Source organism: Cryptomeria japonica, chromosome 7 (assembly GCF_030272615.1).
Source record: "Cryptomeria japonica chromosome 7, Sugi_1.0, whole genome shotgun sequence".
Lineage (NCBI taxonomy): Eukaryota > Viridiplantae > Streptophyta > Pinopsida > Cupressales > Cupressaceae > Cryptomeria > Cryptomeria japonica.
The window spans coordinates 411,132,628-411,154,097 of record NC_081411.1 but is presented as its reverse complement, the minus strand read 5'-3'; the positions used below and the strand labels follow the sequence as shown (position 1 = coordinate 411,154,097).

At 36.1% G+C, this 21,470-nt stretch overlaps 1 protein-coding gene across 1 annotated transcript in view; it reads right to left on the bottom strand.

Moving 5' to 3' along the window:
- Window positions 1–21,470, bottom strand: part of LOC131033399 (uncharacterized) — a 127,459-nt gene that overhangs the window by 43,600 nt on the left and 62,389 nt on the right. The window contains exons 2-4 of the mRNA XM_057964633.2: window positions 17,492–17,572; window positions 10,709–10,810; window positions 10,359–10,435 (exon numbers count right to left, since the gene is read on the bottom strand). Of these exons, the coding sequence (XP_057820616.2) occupies window positions 10,359–10,435; window positions 10,709–10,810; window positions 17,492–17,572 (260 nt within the window). The remainder of the gene's footprint in view (window positions 1–10,358; window positions 10,436–10,708; window positions 10,811–17,491; window positions 17,573–21,470) is intronic.

The following is a 21,470-nucleotide window of genomic DNA, read 5'->3' as shown; positions in this document are numbered from 1 at the left end:
ATTGGAGTACTCTCAAAAGAGGAGCTAAATTAATTAAGTAGAGATTATTTTGGATTTGCATTTGTGGTCTTTGTGTAACATCTTTCTAGAGGCAGGTTGGAGTAAGGTGAGGAAGTATAAAAACTCTCAGTTGCTTGGCCAGGTTGAAGTGTTTAGATATAAATAACCTCATGAGTGGCCTCTAGGGGAATCTAATGACGGTAGGCAAGAGCTTGGAAATATTCTATCAGTGAGAGCGAGTAGCTCATTGGAGGAGAGAGATACTCTTGCTTGGGGTTCTAACCCAAAAGGAAGTTTTTGGTGGCCTTGGGATATCAGGAGCTAGATAAGCAGAGTCGGGGGAATGTTGGGGCTCCTTGGTGGAAACAGGTGTGGAGTGAATTCTCTTGACCCAAATGTAATTTTTTCATGTGGTTGGTTGTTCATAATAGATGCGTCACCTAGGATAATTTGAGAAAGCAAGGATTTCAGTGTCTTTCTATGTGCTCCCTTTGCAATCTTGGTGAGGAGAGCTCCTCTCACATCTTCTTTTCTTGCCCCTTCTCTAGGGAAATTTGGCATTGCTAGTGAGGGGTGTGGAATAAGGCTTGTCGTTATGCTTACTCTTTGGCCTAGTTCTGTGGTTTATTGGTGAATTCCCCAGCTGAGACTCCTTTTCTTCACATTAATTGGAATATAGGCCCTTCTTTTATTCTCTGGCAAATCTGGTTGGAAGGGAATAGAAGGATTTTTCAAGACAAAAGAATCTTAAGTCATCAAGTTTGGATGTGTATTATTAGTGGACTACAGGAGACCTTATTAGAAAAGTGTGATTTGTCTACCCATGTTGACCTAGGTGATATTGGTGTCATTCAGAGGTTGGGTCTGAAGGGATGTAGGAGGAGGCTTTCATCTATTAAGAGGGGTCGTTGGGTCAAGAGCAAGGTTTGTCGAGATGGATCTTGGTCACCTCCCCCTACTGATGTCTTCAAGATAAATATTGATGGCTCATCGAAAGGTAATCCTAGGTATGCTGGGATTGGAGACATTGGTAGAGACAGTGATGGAGTGGTTCGGTTCTTCTTCTCCTTTTATAGAGGCCATCATACTAATAACCTCATGGAGTTTGTTGCTATCCTCTTTGCCTTGTAGAGATGTTGTGCCCTTGGGTGGAGAAAATTTATTTGTGGATATGATTCACAAATTGTTGTTGATATGTTGAATAGACAATATTTGGATGGAGTCAATTGGCAATTGGTCTCGGTGGTCAGACAAATTGTAAGGTTGTGCATATCTTTGGACTCTATTACCTTTTGCCATATCCCTCAAGAATGGAATAAGGTAGCAGATTGTCTGGCAAAATGGGCTTCTGAACATACAAGAATGTGGAGTATTGAGGACTGGAGGCACTTGTCTCCAAAGTAGTCTCAAATTCTAGAGGACATAGTTATGGAGGACATGAGAAACTATTTAGGTGATGGTTTGGTGGTTTCTTTGTTTGCCCAGTTGCTTTGCCGGCTGGTCCTATCTACTTTGTAATCGTTTTTGGTGATTAATAAATTTTTACCCTCCTTTAAAAAAAAAAAGTAGTCTTTATGGCACTAAAATAGGCCCATGTATCAAATTATGAGGGAAAATGCATGTAAATATACGAGCAAGTGTTATCATTTGATCTTCATCACATTCTTCATATTATTGGATATCTTCTCTCCAATGCACAATTATAGCTTATTTAACGTAATTCAGCAGAATATCTGTACCTGCATACTTTTACCCATAGTTTCAAAACTCTCCAAGCACTTGCCCAACTTATGAGTACTTGCAAGATATTTTGGTAGCCAAGTAAATTACAAACTAACAAACATAACAAAGTTTTCACTGAGGTTTGCTGAATTTTTGGTAGACTTTTCAAAGTCATGGGGAGTACTCATATGTTTTGCCAAGTTTTGCACAGCTTATGATGTTTTTTTAATTTACCAAGTTTGTGCCAAGTTGCCAAGTCCAAGTCAAAATTGGGTATACCAAGTTTTTCTGAATCACGAGTTTTGAAACTACGCTTTTACCATAGTTTGTCTTACTGTTTACTCTCAAAATGGGCACTCACATTTTAGTGGATCTTTCTTATTCATCATTTATTATCAAGGTCTTGCCAATTCTTTTTGTATCACCTTTTTACTAAGAATATGTTGTAATAATGCAAGATCAGAACTATAGATGGTGCAAACATATGCATACACTATGAAATACTGTTTTATGGGTGATGCTAAGTATGATCACTTTGACACTTATTGAAAGTTAAACCGGGGAATGAAATAACTGTCTAGACAGTGAAATAAGTGTCAAAGTGTTCCTAGTATTGACACTCATACTCTGCAAGCAGTTTTCTGACTCAGACTTGGACTTGCTAGAAAAACTCAGCAATTAAATTATATATATGAACTGAATGTATTCATTGATATCTAACTATTCTATAACATTATTTTTTTGAAATCACACTATTACCTGGGAATCAGGATGACATTTGCATGTTTTTAAAAGAAAAATTTGATGTATTTTTAAGATTTTTCACCTGGCCCATAATGGTGGAGGGCACAAGGGGGAACTCCTCCCCTCACACAACATCCACTCTATTCAACTTTAAACAACTTAGAGGCCACAATGAAAGTTCTTGAGTCGCCACTTGGAATTCCACCTTTAGATGTCATTTTAGGGATTCAAACATAGATCTCCATCTTGAGAGCTCTCTGGCCTTCCCATTTGAATACAACCCCTTTCTCTCTCACACACACGCATACACATATTACCTCCTAGGATAGGAAAAAACAACTTAAGGAAACAAATCACCAAGTTTGAATATGGGATCTGGCTCACGTGAGTCATTGCAGAATGTTGACTCAAGGAAAGATAAGTTTGAGTGCAGCTCAAGTCTTATTGTAGATATCATTGAGAAGTCAAAAATAAACATTACTAAAAAGTCATATAGAAAGGTTTGAGTGTAGCTCAATTCTTAATAGATATCATTGATGTGTACCATAGCTTAACTACTCACCAAGTTTTCTTAAGTCCCAAGGTTTTGTAAAGTAAACTCGTCGAGTAATTTTGTATAGTCATCAATCAGCTTTTTGCATGAACTTGCACAAGTACTCAACAAGTCCCTACAAAAAGCTTGTTGAACATGGAACAAACAACTCTACATGGCATAAACACTTAAAACGCATGATTTTCTAAGATGAGTATTTTTGTGCAAATTAGAGTGAAAATACAATTCTTTGCAAGGGGCGCTACACCTCAAACTCACTAGGGGCATTGCCCCCAAACCCATGCCAAACTGATGTGATACGTTTTGTAGCACTATATTTTGCATAAAATTTATGTTTTTCCAAGTTACCAAGTTTTGCCAAGCCTTTGCTGAGTTGCAAATCTTAGGTCTACCAAGTCTGAGTTTGTCAACTTTGAGATGTACAAAGCTATAGAATACATATCTTCAAAGAAGAAAAGGACGTGTAGAATAAAGGCCACTAAACATAAAATAAATGTTTCCTATTGGTTAAGGTATTTGATGAAAGTTGTAAAGGCACAAGGTCAAAGTTTAAACAGCCAATCCAAGCTCTTTGTCATACGAGCATGCTCATTTTGGTGAAGAAAATAAGAAAGAAAGAAAGAAGATACTAATGGGGATACATGAAAACTACAAAAACACACAACCAAGTAAAAGAATCTTGATTTAATTTAAAAATTCAATCTAAAGACAAACAAATACTTGCATAGAATGAAACAAGCAATATGAAACACACATAAGGAAATCAGGTGGTATTTCTTTCAACAAATAGAGAAAATCCCACTGTGGCACAACAGCTAAGCTAATCTTATAGAGAAAATGTTATAGACATCAATTTACATAAGTGATATGTAACTTATTTGTTTTTGATAAGCACAGATCTCAACTTCATACCATTTTAGAAGGATAGTGTTTGTATCAAAGAAACGGGACTCGCCCGGACTCGCCTGAACTCGGCAAGTCCGAGTCCGAGTCATGCTCGGCGAGTCCCTAGCACTCGGACTCAGACTTGCCGAGTTGGCGAGTTTGGCTCAAACTCAGCGAGTCCTGAGCCCCAGACTTGGTCGGCGTCAAGCCAACTAAAAATCAAAAAATAAAATTAATTTGCAAGGTTTTTTCAATTCCGTTTTTTTTTGTTAATTATCTCCTATCCCTAAAAGTGACCTTCATTTCATTCATTTGCAAAAAAAGGAAGAGTAAAGTGAGTTGGGAAGAAAAACAAGGGTGCATAGAAGAAAAACCAGCAAGGAGGAAGCTCAAGAATTCTTCAATTTGTCACATTGGAGCTGCATTGGGTTTGGATTTGGTGCATCAAGAGTTGGATAGGAAGAGTTTGCAGCTCATTTCAAGCTTGTTGTAAGAGGTAAGATTGTTTTTTTTTTTAAGATTATTTCGTTTCTTGTATGCAAAAATTCCATTTTCTATTCGTTTGCAGTAGCATGTAGTATGTAGTTGTAGTGTTGTACTATGTAGGGTTTGTTAAAACAAATAAAAATAAAAGTAGGGTTTGACAAACCCTACTTTAGTTTTTTTGAATGTATGTATTAATTTTATTTTGTATTTGTAATGTTTTATTGCAGCAAACTTCACTTTATTATTTGCCTCAACTTCAAGTTTCACAAAACTATCCTAAAATGTTTGCTTCAGCTTCTAGACCCCCCATTAGAAAGGACCCTACTTCGAAATATCATGAGGCTTTTCCAGGGCAAGGAAAGGAGCAAACAAAATGTACATTTTGCAAAACAATATTCCATGGAGGTATATATAGACTGAAATACCATATTGCTGGTGTGCGTGGACATGATGCCGAACCATGCCTAAAAGCACTCCCTGAGGCCGTACGTGAAGGTTACGTAATGGTTGAGGAAATTGAAAGGAAAAAGAAATAAAAGGAGGATCGAGTGGCCATTGGGAGAGAGGCTGAAAGATCCCTAAATGGGTTCTTTGCTGCCCTGGATAAGTTTTAATTAATAAACCATCTTTCAGAGCCTTTTGGTGTTCTTAGAGACTAGAGAGAAGACGCAGAAAGTGTTGTTTATTTTTTGGTGATGGGGATTGCAACCATTAACCAATAATAACATAGAATTCAACTCAAAATAAGATATCAGCTTCTGATTTTATTTATGACAGCAGATTACATTCAACTAGGAGTGAAGATACATTCACCAAAACAATTAGAAACATACCACGGATCCAGCGCTGGGGTTAGTTGCTGATTTGCTATCCAGAAATGGATACAGGCATGAGTTGAAGGTACAAGGGCAGTCCAAATGTACCAATACACTTATACTACCTCCAAATGAATTACCAATATCAAATTGGGCCAAAAACCCAATTACCAGCTGGAAATCCAAATTCTGCCAGGCAAAATTATACAATTTTAGCCTTAAATCCTCACTGTTTTGCTCACCCTGATCTCAATTCAAGCCTGATGACTGTGATTTCTTCTACACAGTCCTTGCTGATCCTAACAATGAAGTTAAGAACAAGAAATGGAGCTAAAACCATCCATTTTATTTATTATCAGTCCACAGCCATCTGTAATGGTACAGCCCCCTTGGGAAACAGTACAGCTGCCAAAAGAAATAAGTAATGCACTGAAATTGAATGTATTCTTGCTCAGATCTGATGTAATGACCTTGCTGCTAATGATTACTGAGTTTGCTTGTTGAAATGACCCTCAATATGCCTGAAACAAGCTTCTGATGTGTTCCACGTGCCTCCTGTAGAAGGGATTCCGTCCTCCTGAAGACCAAATCTGACGTTTCCGTCTCAAACCTGCTTGCTGTTGTAAATTGCAGACCTGCAACTTCCAAGTTCTTCACAAAATAATATATCATGAATCAAGAATACCTCTAAGGCTGAATACATGCATTCCTTACATTCCACGTGGGATGTACCTGCTGCAAATGGCAGCCCTAAGGCTGCAAGGATCACGCCCAAGCTGAAGAATCAATCTGCCATGCTGAAACCCTTACTCTGCAGCCTGAATCCACAATGAAGAATGGCGTACTCCATCTCTGTCAACTATGCACTCTGCCTGAAGAATCCAATGCCAATAACTGTTGAGGGCTACGTCCCAACCAATCCAGATCTTGGGGTTTGCGTCCCTGATGAAGAATCACTCACTCAAAGCAAATTCACAAAATAAGTTTGATTGTGTAAAAAGATAATGAACAATTAGGTCTTCATCTCCTTATATCTCCTTTCCTTTCCAAGCCAAACCCTAAAAGGGAGTAAAGTTGGCGCATTATGAAAAGAGTGTTATTTTATAATTATGGCATCAACTATAGGAAAATAACACTAAATTGCAAATAAATAGCACCAGACATCCAAAAAGACTCCGGAAGGTGAGAATCACGTAGCAGAGTTCAAGACCTTTCCAACGAGCTATAACACATAGGCATATCAACCCAGATGAAGCCAGAAACCCCTTATTACTCCGAAATGACTAAATACATAGCCTTATTTTAATTTATTTAATCGCTAACTTAGGAAATATTTAAATATATTAAAATATCTCCAGATATCCAATAACAGCCCAAAATAACGAAACAATCATGAATATAACTTTGTCACCTATCTGTGACCGATGCCGGAAAAGTTGAGCTAACTGGCAGACCCATCCCTAAAATCTAGGGATGCTCCTAGAAACTAGGAAACACACCCAATCTTCCTGAAATAGTATGGTCCCGTGGAACCTCAAATATGGAAACAGCCACAACCTCCTAAAAGGTAGGGAATCTCCCTAAAAAGTAGGAACCTCTCTTCAAACACCTGTAACTGCTCAAAAGGATCCTGCTATGCTCCTGGTCCCCCAAGTGGTCATTCAGTCAACTGCCAATTCTCCCTTAAAAATAGGAGACCTCGTCCGAAGCTCCAAAACGGCTCACAAAGCCCCTGCAAAGCTCCATGACCCTCAGAAATGAGTCCCCTAACCATGTCGTTGACCTACGGGAACTCGAATGGTAGGTCAACCCCTGCTCATCTCATGTCACCTAGAAAAGGGGACATTACAGAGGCAAATTTAGGAAGAGGGACACGGTTAGGTTGTGTTGCAGGCCCTTCTTCCTTACCTTCATATCGTCCCACTCAGTTTGCTACTGTTGGTGCTTCCGCTTCTACTTCTATAAGTGGCAGTGCCACCGCCACTTCTCATGCTCCTAGCACTAGTAGTTGTAGTGGGAGTGTTAGCATTGGACCTAGGATTCGTAAATCTAGGTTGTATTCCTTCTTTGTGCCTCGCACTACTCCTGGGTCCCAACCGTCGCTTGAGGCCATGGGTTGGAACAAGGAGGTCCATGATGCTGCTAAAATGGCAGTTGGCAGGTTTTAGACCTACAGCAGTATTCCATTCTTTGTAGCCAGGTGAATGTTTTACTAACTTTTATGTTTGATTGTTTTAATTTTTATACTTAACTTATCTCATTGAATTTTTATACTTAACTTATCTCATTGAGTTTCTTTGTGATAGGTCTCCTTATTGGCAAGAAATAGTTGATGCCCTTACCATATGCGGGGCGGGGTTCAAAGCCCTTAGTGAGAGTGATTTGAGGGGGACCCATTTTGTCTCAAATGGTGGATGATGTGAAGAAGGATTTAGCTGAACAACGCCAGATATGGAGCACTAAAGGTTGCACCATCATGACTGATGGTTGGACGGATAGGAGAAATAGAACTCTCCTTAATTTTCTTGTTTCTTCCGTAGGTGATTGATTAATTTTAGTTTCATATAGTCTTTAATTTTTTATTTTTTATCTAATGGTTTATTGAATGATCATTGACCTACCTTTATTTTTTTATTTCAGGGGGCACCGTTTTCATCAAATCCATTGATGCCTCTGCCCATTGCAAGAATGCCACCTACCTATGTGAGCAGATAGAGGAGGTGATTGATGAGGTGGGTGAGAACAAGGTACAGGTGGTGACCGACAATGCAGCAAATTATGTTGCTGCGGGTAAACTTTTGATTACAAACTAATTTTGTTTGCAAATTAATTACTATCTTGTAGTTTGTACCTCCATTAATTACAATTTACAATACAAAAAATTATGTTGTTGCAGGTAGACTATTGATGGAGAGGCACCCATCTATAGTTTGGACTCCATGTGTTGCTCATTGCATTGACCTCATGTTGGAGGATATTGGAAAAATCCCATGGGTCAAGAGATGTGTAGAAAGGGCAAGAAATGTCTGCAAATTTGTATATAATCATTCATGGGTGTTGGCTCTTATGAGACAATACACAGAGCAGAAGGAGTTGCATCGTCCAGGAATCACGAGATTTGCCACAAACTTCCTCACATTGCAGTCCATGCTTAGGTCTAAGTCTGCATTGAGACGTATGACTGTTGGTGAGGAGTGGTCTTCCTCATCCTATGCTACCACCCCTGCAGGGAAAGATATGGCAGACTGCATTTTTGATGAGCAAGACTTTTGGGTCCCTTGTGAATAGATAGTGAAGGTAATTTTTTTATAAATTCTACAATTTAACTTCATGTTTTATAACTTATTATATGTATTCTCTTATTTGCTCATTTTTCTAAATTACACAATATTTTCAATTTTGCAATTTGTTAAGCCCTTCGTGGTTTAGTTGCAAGTTGCGGATGGAGATAATCCCGCAATGGGCTATATATATGAGGGCATGGATAGGGCGAAGGAGGCCATCAGATTCGTCTATGGAGGAGATGAGAGCAAGTATGGTCCCATTTGGGAGATCATTGATAGGAGATGGCATCATCAGCTTCATAGGCCCATCCATGTGGCAGCCTATTATCTGAATCTAGCATTCCGTTTTATCCCTTCTTTCAAGGCTGATGTGGAGGTCCTTAATGGGCTATACCAATCATGGAGAAGATGGGACCTGCTGGTACTTCTCAGATAGACCTTATTCGAGAGCTACAGTTGTTCTCAGATGCACAAGGGGAGACCTTCTCTCATCCTGTCGCCAAAGACGGTAGGACAACTATGATGCTAGGTAAAAATAAATTGTAAGGCTTAATTTTAGTTTTATTGTATATTGTAACTTGATAAATGAGTTCATGAGTGAGACTGATTTTATTTATTTTTCTCATTTCAAACTCAGATCATTGGTGGAGCTTTTTTAGCCCAACGACACCAAATATTCAGAAGTTGGCCATTCACATCTTGAGCCAACCATGCAGCGCATCAGGTTGTGAGTGCAATTGGAGTATGTTTGAGCACATACACTCCAAGAGGCGCAATAGATTATCTGTGGAGAAGATGAATGATCTCGTCTTTGTTCACTACAACCTCCGCCCGAGAATGAGAAAGAATACATTAGTTGACATCTCTCCTATCATTCTAGATGAGGTTGATCTTGAAGCAGAGTGGGCCAATGAGAATCAGACAGATCCTGGGACTCCTGCAGCTGTCTTTAGTGATGATGACATTGATTGGATCGACCAGGTAGATATAGAGGTTGAGGCTGTAGCCATGGCAGAGGAGGAGCAAAGAGCACGAGCAGAGATAGGAAATACTGAGACTCACAGTGACACAGTTGTTCCTGATGTTGGTGAGCATGGCATGGTGTCACGGGGAGCGACTATGGCTGCTCAATCATCCAGGACCTACCTTAAACGCCTTCGCAGGGGGCCAGGGTGAGAGGGTGCACGGCCCTCTGAGCCATAGGCTTGTAGACTTGTAGTTGTATTTACTATTTACCTTTGTTACTTGTATGAAACATTTGATGATGATGACATGATGACATGGATTTTTTATTCCATGAGTTTTGTAATATTGTATACATTTGACAATATTTGTATAGCTATGTTTGTTATTTTCTTCAGCTACAATTTGCGTTTATGCTTATGTGATTGATGTATACTTGTGTATGTAATCAAATGAGCCGAGTTTGATGATGTTATTGTGTCTTTAAGGTTTATTCAATAAAGGGTGTCTGAAACAAGTTTTAAATCTTTAAAAATCTCTAAATTTCTTGAGTTTTTCACTTTCCCGAGTCCAGCCGAGTCTGGAGCCGAGTCTGACGCCGAGTCCCGAGTCCGAGTCCGAGTCGGCCTTGCCGAGTCCAAGCCGAGTCCGAGTCCCATTTCTTTGGTTTGTATTAAGCAATACTTAGAATTTAAAAATGAGCAATTATGAATTTAACATTTTGAGATAATGTCCTAGAAATCCCTACCAAAAAAGAAAGATTATGTACTTGCCAACTGAGGAAAATTTTCACTATTAACTTATCAAGGAAAACTTTTGTGACATAAATCCATGCATATTTGTACACCTAGAAATCACTATCCAACAATACATAGTCAAATCCAAACAAGTAAAGTACCAACGCACCTTCATCCGAGCTTGATCTAAAAGTGGTAAAACAATGAAGATGGGATCTATTGGCGTTGCAACATAGAGGCTTCCATCTAGTTACACCATAAGATAGTTAAAATTATTATCAAATATCTAAAATTCAATTTCTTGACAAGATCCAAATGAAATAAAAGCCATACATACGGAGATATATAATGCTTGATGAAAACTTGCCTATTTTATAGGATTCAAAATCCATAAAACATCAAACCTATGAATGTAGTTGCAATCATGGAATAAAAATTCTATAAGATGAGATCAATAAGATCCCAAAAAAAATGTCACTATTTAAAGAAAAAAGGGCCTTTTGCAAGAACTGTGAACACCTTCACAAACATATTCTCCAAGAAACCAAGAGCCGTAGCGTTGTTTAAACCAATGAAGCTCCTGAATACATCCATCCATCAAGATGTAGCAGGTTGGATTTCCTATAAGTGAATGAACAATTATATAGTTAGAGAACACAACATTCAATAATAAGAATTCCATTCAAGACTGCTCCATTTATTCACTTGCAATCTAGATTCTAAATAAATAAAGATTTTTTCTCAATATGAAAGAAGTCAACTTCTATTTCTTATTATAGTTATACCAAGAACCAAAAATAGAACCCAATTGCCCTTCCAAAGCTAAGTATACAGAATTTGGCATAGAACTAAAGACCAACCATAGTACATAGTTGCTCTTTGAAAGCCACAAATACAGAATTGGGCATAGAACCCAAGATCATGCATAGAACCTTGATTTTGGCATACAAGTACATTAGTGTACCCAAACCTATGCATTGGTGTACCCTAACCTACGCAAGCTAATTCCTTCCCATGGCACTTAGCAACATTTGTGGCACATTTGCAATTCTACACCCTTAAAAAACTAGCAAGGTTCACAAATGCAAAAATGGCAATTTGAAATGATATTGGTTGTTTTTGTCCTTTGTGATTTTGAAATGACGGAAAAGAAAAAATCTGGGGTCACTTTTATGGTTGTCACTCATGTATTAGGGTTTTTTTGTTATTAAAATATATTTATAAATGTTTCAAAATCATTTTTTCCCATCAAAAATGTATCTAGGCTTGTCAGTGCAACTAGAGAGGCCAAGCATTACCATGCTGCTCTAGGTACCTTGTGGGTACATTTGGACATGCCCATAGGGTAACTAGGGCCATAGTTCAACTACTTGGCAAGTCATTGAGTACTTCCAAGTTTTTTTTTGCCCCAAGTTTTGGAAAGAAAAGCTTGCTGAGTTGCTGTGACAAGTTTCCTAAAACTTTATGGCAAATTTCTAGCGAGTACTAGATGAGCTAGAGTGAAAAACTTGCAAAGCACAAGGAGAAAAGAAGACATGAGAAAAATGGATAAAAGGGCAACTCTCGTATGCACTTTTCGACATTCCTTCTACAACAAGTAAGAACTAAACTAACCTTGTCAAAGGTCAAAGCATAGTTACAAGACTCGTACTCAATGCAAATTCAGAAAGCTGATATTTGACCCGAAATTGGACTCATCCAAGGCTTGACAAATTGAAAAACCATAAAATATAGAGATTCTTTAGGATTTAAAACTATTGGCATGTACCCTTCAATAAATAAACTTTAAAAACACAATAAACTAATTAGAAAGAAGCTACTTTGATCAGATACACAGCTATATATTAATCACACGAGTATAAAACGGATTTTAATTTAAGGAAACAACATTTCTAAACATATAAACATTGTTGAGTGTTTCAGGTGTACAAAACTCCTAGATTATGATATCCATGGGATCAAATATAACAAAAACAATCTGGAGTCATGAATTATACTGCAGAGAAGCTTGTATCCCTCAACCCAACATTACTACCTCTATGTGCAGTCATGCACTTGTATATAAGACAACTCTACAAATGCTTCTACAACCTTGGGAGCATTGTATTAGATAGGATGTGACTTAGCAAACTAGAAGTATAAATATAATTTAATTACAAGGAATTTAATTTGGAAAAAGTCAAAAAAGAATAAAAAGATGTTCTCCCACCCAACATGACCCAGAAAGATTTTCATTTTTATGTTTTTTATAACTAGAGCAAGGATTTGGGAGTATCACCCCCAATGGGATCAAGGTGCAACATAAATTGTCATTGAACATGCCAATTTTCATAATTTTATCGCTTTTAACCATACTCCAAAATTCCTTCAACCCCTTTTAAAAACACTTGGTTTTCATGCTATTATTTTTAAGCATTTTCAATTTTTATGCCTTTTTTTCCTACTTTTTGTCGACCTGGCAGGTTTATCCATCAAGATTCACCCGGTACCCGTCATGAGTAGCCAAGACTCAGTTTGATCTAGTCAGCTCAAGATTAAGTCTGAGCAACCCCTAGCAAGTCTTCTAACATTGGATCAAAGTTTAGTTTTCTGACAACAAGTTTAAAGACTCCACAAAAGTCTCAAAGGAGGGTGGCAAGTTGTTAATGGTCAAAGCAACCATATCCTCATTGTCTATTGACTCATTGACTACAGTGAGCTAACCTCTAAGTTCTTTGATTTTAGAAGATACTTTAACAGAGTCTCCCCCCTCATGCAATTTGGTAGAAAAAAAAAAAAAATCAAATACAAGATTCTACTTTCTTCAAAGACAATATTTATCTTTTAAATTATCCCACAAGTTTTGTGCAGAGGTAGCACTTCAGACTTCACAAATTACAACATCTAAGATTAGCAGCTTGAGAATCCATAGGGCCCCCATGATGTTTATCAAAGTTACCTAGGTGATAGTGTAATGTCGAAATTTGCATAACCTGCAATTTCGGCACAACAATTTGACCTAAATTTAGCATCCTTCCCCTCTTCTGTGTTTTTAGGTCCGCTTAGCCCTACCCTAGCCTTTATCCCCACCCTTGGTGCCAATGAGGGCTTGGTGTTTTTGTATGTTCATGTCTTTTCTATGTAGGTGAATGTGTTTCTTGTGCTGATTTAGTGTCATTCTATCAATCTACATTATTTCTGACCTCGTACTTGGGTGATATAGTGGTGCATAGATGTTTGCATGACACATTGTAGACGTTAAACAGCTACTGCTTTCCAAATTTTCCACCTTTCAATACCTGAACATGTGAGTGCACCTGATGTCGGATATTTTGGGCAAATTTCAACAACTGATTTTTAAATCCATCTCTATCTATCTTTTGCATACACATTGGCTTTTGGATGTTTCTCAAGCAGTCTACACTATTTTTCCAGCATTCTTAAGTACTTGAGCATCACTTTTGTGATTCCAGCATTGGCTCACATAAGCTCCTTCAATTGTTGAAGATTTTCATTGTGATTGCAATCATTGTTGTGCATGTTCTTCATGCTTCAGGTGACATTGTTTCATGCTATTGTTGTTTTGAACAATATCTCTATTCTTTCTAGTATGCCTTCTTGTGTCCAAACCATCAATGCTGTCATCTCAAGAGCTTCATCCATACACACTAGGGTGTTGTTCCTCATACACTAGGGATTAAGCATTCATGGCATATGATCACATTGTTGTTTTTAGATTCCAGACACACAGGATTTAAGAGCACACTCTATTTGATTTCTCCTTAGTCCATTGTCTGTCTATGGAGTTTGAAAGACCAAATCAAATTTCCGTCTCAACTAACAAGCTATGTCATAAGGTTACAAATGCTAAAAAGATTTAATTTCATTTACCAATTTTATCATTTTAATATTGGGTTCTAAAATAGTTGTTTTGCAGTTCTGTAACTTTCTGTATGCCTCTAGAGTAGTTTGTTGTGTTTTCACTTCCCGCTGGACAGGTTGAACAAGTTCTACAAACAAGTTTTATTTTCTGTTGACTGCAGATGACAACATGCGGATTGGACAATAGTGTACAATCCAAATGATAGTGCAGCATGCTAGCATCCTAACCAATAAGCCTCTTGGACTGATCACATTTTTCTGTGGCTTATTAATTCCATTCCTAATATCGGGTTTCTGTATATACATTTCTAGTTTTAGTTATTTCCAGTTTTCATTTCCAGCTTGCTCTCCTTTCTTATTTGTACACAATTTAAATAGGAAAGAAATTTCAAATAAGGCTAAGATATAAATCATTATTTCTGTTTAAAAAAACAAGCAGAAGTGCGAAAACATTTCCATTTTAGTCATATTTTGCAAATTGGAAAAAAGTTGAAAATCTAAAACAATTCCTTCACTATCAACCTTTTTTCCCACATTTGCAATTAGGAGGCCAATTTTCTATGCATAACAAAATTTTGTCACATTCTTGATACTCAATGATGGCTAATGCCATGTGATGCCAAATATTATAATTTCTCATGAGTTTGTGTACCTCCAAAAAAAAATCATGTATATTTGCCACTTTTCTAGCAACCCATTTAATTTGACCCAGAATCAACTTGGATTCTAAAAATTAAAAATAAACTGTCTAAGAAAACAAAATTTGATACTGAAAAAATTTCAACCTCCAAAAATTTGAAAAACCTCTCAAAAAAATTTATGAACTTAAAAAAAAATGAATGTAAATTTTAAACATCTAGAGGCTAATATTAAAATATTATTTCCAAACTTCAAAACAAATTCAGAAGGAATATGTGCCCTAGCAAAGCCCTTCAGACTCTTGTTTTTGGCTTCGATGCAGACATCGATTTGATTGGTTGTCCCCCTTTACACCCATGACCTCTGATTTTTGGATTTCTTCTCTAATTCTTCTATTACCAACTTACCTTCACAATTTGCCCTAGTCACAACTTCTGAAAAGCAGTTCATGGTTATATACAATTCATTGCAAATAACTACTAAAGATGGTTGTGACCTACAAAAAAACCCTTGATTATCGACATGCATAACTAAACAAAAAATGTGATGAAAATGGGCAATTTCTTCACTATTTTGCCAAGATTTTTCTTTGCCACAAAAGCTCTTCTTTTGCCACAACCTCTGATAACTTTCACGATTTTTTCATATCCTTCCCTAGCCATGACTGCAAATTATTGTGCCCTTGCATTGTGCATGCAAATGTTGCAACAAGCCACTATGTGATTCAAATATACTTTGTGTCTCTTACAATCTCCTCTCTTATTGACCTCCTCTGAATTTCATATAATTGACAAATTCAACTTTGATACAAAATGTTGGTAAAAACCAAAGAATGAGATTGAAAGAAAGTGGCATACTTTCTCAAGTTTAGAGCATCACAATATATTATTGAATATATGCTAAAATAGAAAGTACTTACAGTCTAAAAATAGACAACAAATACAACAACCTAATAAAAGACTAACTACCACTAACTAAATAAAGTGTAAGCATACACTTTATTATCTAATACATATTAAATCATAGTTGGAAAACTCGCATAAACCAAAAAACTCAGCAACTTAAAAAAAATGCTTAAATTTCATTAGAAACACATTTTTTGCAAAATTCAATGACAAGATGTATCCATTGAGTACAAAAATGTTATTTATTAAATTTGATTAATTTGAATGCAAATTGAGTACAAAATTGCATCCTCATGTGGAATTCTGATACAATAGTTGGCTGACAACTATTATGAATTTATGATGATTGCCTGTGAACATCATCATGATTCACCATAATTCATAAATTGCCTATTACAACATTTTACATCTCCCTCTTCCCTGGTCTAGTGAAAACTTGAGGAGAGGCTCTAATAATCACATTTGAATCTTTGATACCGATAGTATGATACTTCATCATTGATCAATGATATTATGATACTAATAAAACTAGTTGTTTAAGTTCTCTATTCTGGTTTCCACTCTCAAACCCCCTCATTGTAATCAAAACTCTTATATGACAAGAGATCCCAACAACTAGTGGGAGTTTGGGAGTGGAGACCCCAATGGGTTTGAGAAGCAGTGATGGCAAGCTACACAATGTGTTAGATGTGAAAAAAACCCAATGATTGAGGGGGTGCAGGAGAAAAAATAGATAATGTTTTGACACATCTAGGCCTTTTTTACTGACAGAGACAATTTTTTTGCCACAGACTTGCCAAGTATCTAACAAAAACTTGTTAAAAAATCAGCGAGTTCTTGCCAAATACTTGGCAAGTATCCTGGCAAGTAAATGTTTCAAGAACTCATCACGTTTTTGACTCAGGGAGTATGCCAACAGAGTTAATTACATAGCATTTCATGTTTGTTTACTATTTACTATTTTTCCAGGTGTTTAATTGGTAAACTCTTCATTGTAATACCATATCAAATGGCATTTCATGTTCTTTTGTATTTATTATTTTTTGATAAGGAAAGCATTTCTAAACCTATATTTTATAAATTTTGGGATGAGAATTTTTCAACCATGGCAGTTTTGAAATCATTCCCATTATTTTGGGGTCTTGCATATTCATTGTATGGAAATTATTACATTATCTACCGTGCTTTAAGTGTCTTCTAGAATTTAACAGTATCACACAGCTAGAAATAATGAATATAATGACCATAGCCATACCTAAAAAAAGATTGCTTCCATAAACTATCACATTCTGGGAAAGTCCACCTCCTTAGCTTTTTACTAGTGGATTTGCACAATGAGTCCTGGCTATGCCTTCTACTACAAGAGAAGACATGCAAGGGGAGCATTCAAATTTTGGCCTTCCCCAGATTTGGTATTTTGGTTTTGCAGTAAGGTATTCCGCAATTATGCTACTGCTTAGGGTGCATTTGCATAGTGTGCACTGATATTGTAAACATTATTAGCATGACATCCATTCTCATAGTCTATTTTATTACTTTGCATGTTTTATCTTTTTTTTTTTTAAATAGCTTATTTACTTAATTACACAATAATAATTAATATCAATAATTTATTCAAAGACACTTCTGAATTATCATCATTTCCTCTATACAACTAAATATAAAATAAGTTCAGTGAATCTCTATAGTAGTGTTTTTGCAAATTTGAACTGTAAAGCACCTGTTCATTCATTTACATTTTTTTCTTTTTTAGTTTGCCAATGGTTTTACCCTTTAACATTTCAGTTGACAAATTTTAAAAGTTATGGTACAAAATGCTATAGGATTTGAAAAAATTGTGAGTACACATGCATGGATATGTGTATCTATATAACTGTTATTACTTATTACTCATCACCTGACTTGGGATGGCGCAGATGTAGTATTTGGCCTTCGACATTGCTAACTGAAGCACCCTTTCCTAAAATCTTAGATGGCACTGCAAAAGTAGGCAGATTATCAACCACAAATTTTTAGAAGCCATTAAAGTTTCAAACAATTATCAGTCTGTTTCTCTACCAATATTCCAAACTGCATGCCAACATGGCTATGTATGTACAATCATAATACATTCCATGATGATGAGAAAAAGGAACTTATGATACAAAAGAATTGGATGTGGATTACTTAGTAATCTAGGAGCAACCTCTTGAAAAATGACAACAAATGTAACATTTCCTAAATATCTTAACACTTACTAGGAATGAATGGAAAAAAGTGAAATAATTATGTAAAATTGTAAATAACAAAGTGCAACAGAATTTAAAAATGGCAATTCCCAAAACATTGACAAATAAATTTTTTTTCTAGACTTTCATGGACAGATATGGTTACAAATATGCATACAGTATAGATACAGATACAGTTATTTAATATTTTTCAAGGTCCGGTTAATATGGATACAACATTCATTATATATATAATGCAGCTGGAGTGCTTCTCTGTTCTCGGCTTTGCTGAGTTTTTTTTGGGTTCACAGTTTTTGGGGGTTTATAAAGGTTTGTTCTCCTCATTTGTGGGATCGGGAAATTTTGTATAAAAAATAAACAAGGTAACATCTATTTCAATTAAAATAAAGGGGGAGAAACCAATTTCCTGGTTAACGATTTAAAAAAGGCATAGGGCACACCTTTTTATACACAAATATGAGTAAGGAGAAAATTTCCATTACTTGAGAAGTAATATAGGATCATTGCCACTATATTCCAAACGCTTATAGAGATAATTTAATCATCAAGTACAAACACATGGATAGAATCACATGCTATCAAGAACATCATCCTATTTTCCTGAAATTAGATGATCCACTTTCTGTTTCCTTCAACAGCATTGGGAGATATTGACGTTATGATATAATTCAAATTTCAAACTAGTAAATAAATATTAAAATGTCTTAGTTCTAAAATGTCTTAGTTCTAAATTCTCAGAATGTTAAAAATATTTATGAATATATAAAAAATATAATAAATCATTTTAAAAAACACAACTTAAACAATTTATATTAGGAGTTTTGTTTTTTCAAATATGGTGTTACATAGTGTAATACTAAATGAAACATTAAATAAATACAACTTAAACAAATAAACAGTATAAAAATATTATGAAAATGAGTCACAATTTTTTTAAATATATTTTTAAATACTTAAATACAACAGAAAAACTTTAAATAAATTGATATTATAAAATAAAATTTATGTGCATATTACAGGTTAATAATTAACTACCTATATTTGTGAATCAATATTTAAAACATTCCATTAAAGAGGTAAGAAACACTCAAATCAATGAGAGCAGCTTGTTGATACCCACATAAACAAGATCTTTTATAAGTCAAGTTTTGATATAACCCAAGGGGTGCTGTTCGTGATGTTTAATTTGTGATCAGCTAAGGCAGATTTTGATGGCCAGTTGTTGGAGATAATGTTTATTTTGGTAACGACTGCAATGCTGGAGATCATGGTCATTCATTACATAGAACTTTCCAGCACAAGGAATCTTCTACTAGTTCCCAAAAATAGAATAATTCTAGAAAGTAAGGTGTCATTCCTCCTCAAGCCAATACTCTATGAGTTGTTACAATGGTTTCTTGCCAAGAAAATCTTCAAGGATTTGTCTTGCCCAGAACAACAATATCTCACATCATAGAAAATATCCAATGTTCTCACACTTCCTAAACTCTGTGCTACAACTCACTAAAATTCATAAGCCAAAGTAGACTAAACCTCTACAACTACCTTGTATAATAACACTAAGGAATTTCAGTGTCCCTGACCAAACAACCTTAAATTCATGCAATTTCTATTGAATTTTCTACTTTATAAAACAATTATGAAATCATAACTTTAAGATTAAATGCTCATCACAATAACAAATGGCTGGAAATTACATATCAAAACCTCCTTGGAATAATTATGCAAAATGCAAATTTCAGATTTAAACATGAAATCAATACAACAATTGACTCCACATTGAATGTTGCTTAGCAAAAACTAATTAGGAGGATACCTCACACAACAAAATATCACAAACTTTATGTTGGCCGTCATGTCCCGTTTTTAGAAAATTAATTTGGTAATATTTGTAGTCCCATCCTATTTTCCCATGGACTAATATTTTAAAATAGGGAAAATACTGCATTTAATATTTCAATTGTTATTTTAAAAATCCAGGAGTTGATATTTTATTCCGGAACAGCTGAATATCAAATATTGGGATTTGTTTGTTCAAGAGGGGCATGAAATATGGATAAGATGCTTTTGTAATAGCAGATAGCTATTTTAGAAGATTTGTGACAGCTATGACAGGAATCTATGACAATATCTATAAGGGATGTAATTGGAAGTTCACAATTGTAAGTAACGATCTATTTTAGCATGCAAGGTGAAGTACGAGTACAAATATAATTTCATTTATTATTTTCCCCCTAAATGCGACATTTGGATTCGGGCTCAAGCTATTTATAAACATTTCAAGTGCTGCATATGGAAGGATCTTTTCCCAAATCATCTATCTTTCATTGTTTGAACATTTGTTCATTCAAAAACCTTGTGGACGAAAACTCATTCATTTCTTGGATCAGAGAACGAAACCCCTTTGGTTCAGTAGAACAATCTCACTTAAAGTTTGTGAATGTGCTTCCAGAGTTGCAGAATTCAACTAGCATTAGTTCATGTGTGTTTGCAAGTTCAAAGCTGTAGATTTTGTGTTCTCAATTTATTGTATGTGTTGTTGGATATTGTGGGGTGTGTTGTAGCTTCATTTTGTGGTTCTTGGTCAGACCTAGGAGCTGAGAATGCTCAAATACAATTATTGTGTAAGATATTGAAGATCGAGTGAATTTTATGCAGAGTATTGAGAGCTGATTTGTAAGTTGTTTCCAATTTTTGTTGCTGTTGTTGTTGCTGGTGCTGAGCAGTTGTATCAGATCCCTTTTGATGCATAAATCTAATTATCACATAGAAATCAACTTCAAAGGGTTTCCAATGCATTTTGGTGTCATTGTGATAAAGACCAGGGAAAGGGATGTGTCCCCAAAGGTTTTAGCCCCTTTCTTTGGACCTGAGATGTCTCAGGGATATGGGACAGCTTGGGAATGTTTCCTAGCTGTCCCGAAAAAAATTTTGCAAGGGAAACATCCCGAAATGGGGGTGTTGTGACCTAATCACACATCACCCCATCCCAAATAGGGACCCCCTAACTTTTAGGCCCTTTTGGTCGTTTGGTCTTGGTTTTTCTTGTGTGTGTTTTGGTGGCAGTCTCGTCAGTCTCTCCGCTTTGCAGATATTCGAGGGTCATTTGGAGTTAATCTGCTTTTCTATTGAGCGAGTTCTATTAAGTCTAGGGCATGTTTTGTCCCTTTTTAGGGTTTCTGCCTTTTGTCCTAGGTTTTAGGGTGTTTCTATTAGGGTTTTGGAAAAACTGAACATACAACTGGAATCAGCACCCTTCAAGGAACCTCCCAATAAAATTTGAGCCAAAACGGAGCAACTTTCCTATTTTTTAGGGATTTTTTTGAGTCCCAGAATGTCATCATTTTGCCAAAAATCAAACTTACTATTTTTAGTAATTTCTATTTTTAGTAAGTTTCTATTTATAGTAAGTCATACCTGTACCCTGTCTAGGGGTCTAACGCTGACACTTTGAAGGTTTCTATTTTTGGAAAGTTAGTGCTGACAGGACCATTCGGGCAAGGTGACAAAGATCAGACATGTGCAACTATTTCTAATTCTGGAAAGTCAAAAAGCAGGCAGAGAAAGCCACAAAATGGTTAAAGTGCTGGAAGCCCATTCTTGAAATAGAAATCTCAGAAATTCACCCAAGTCCAGGAAGACACTTCA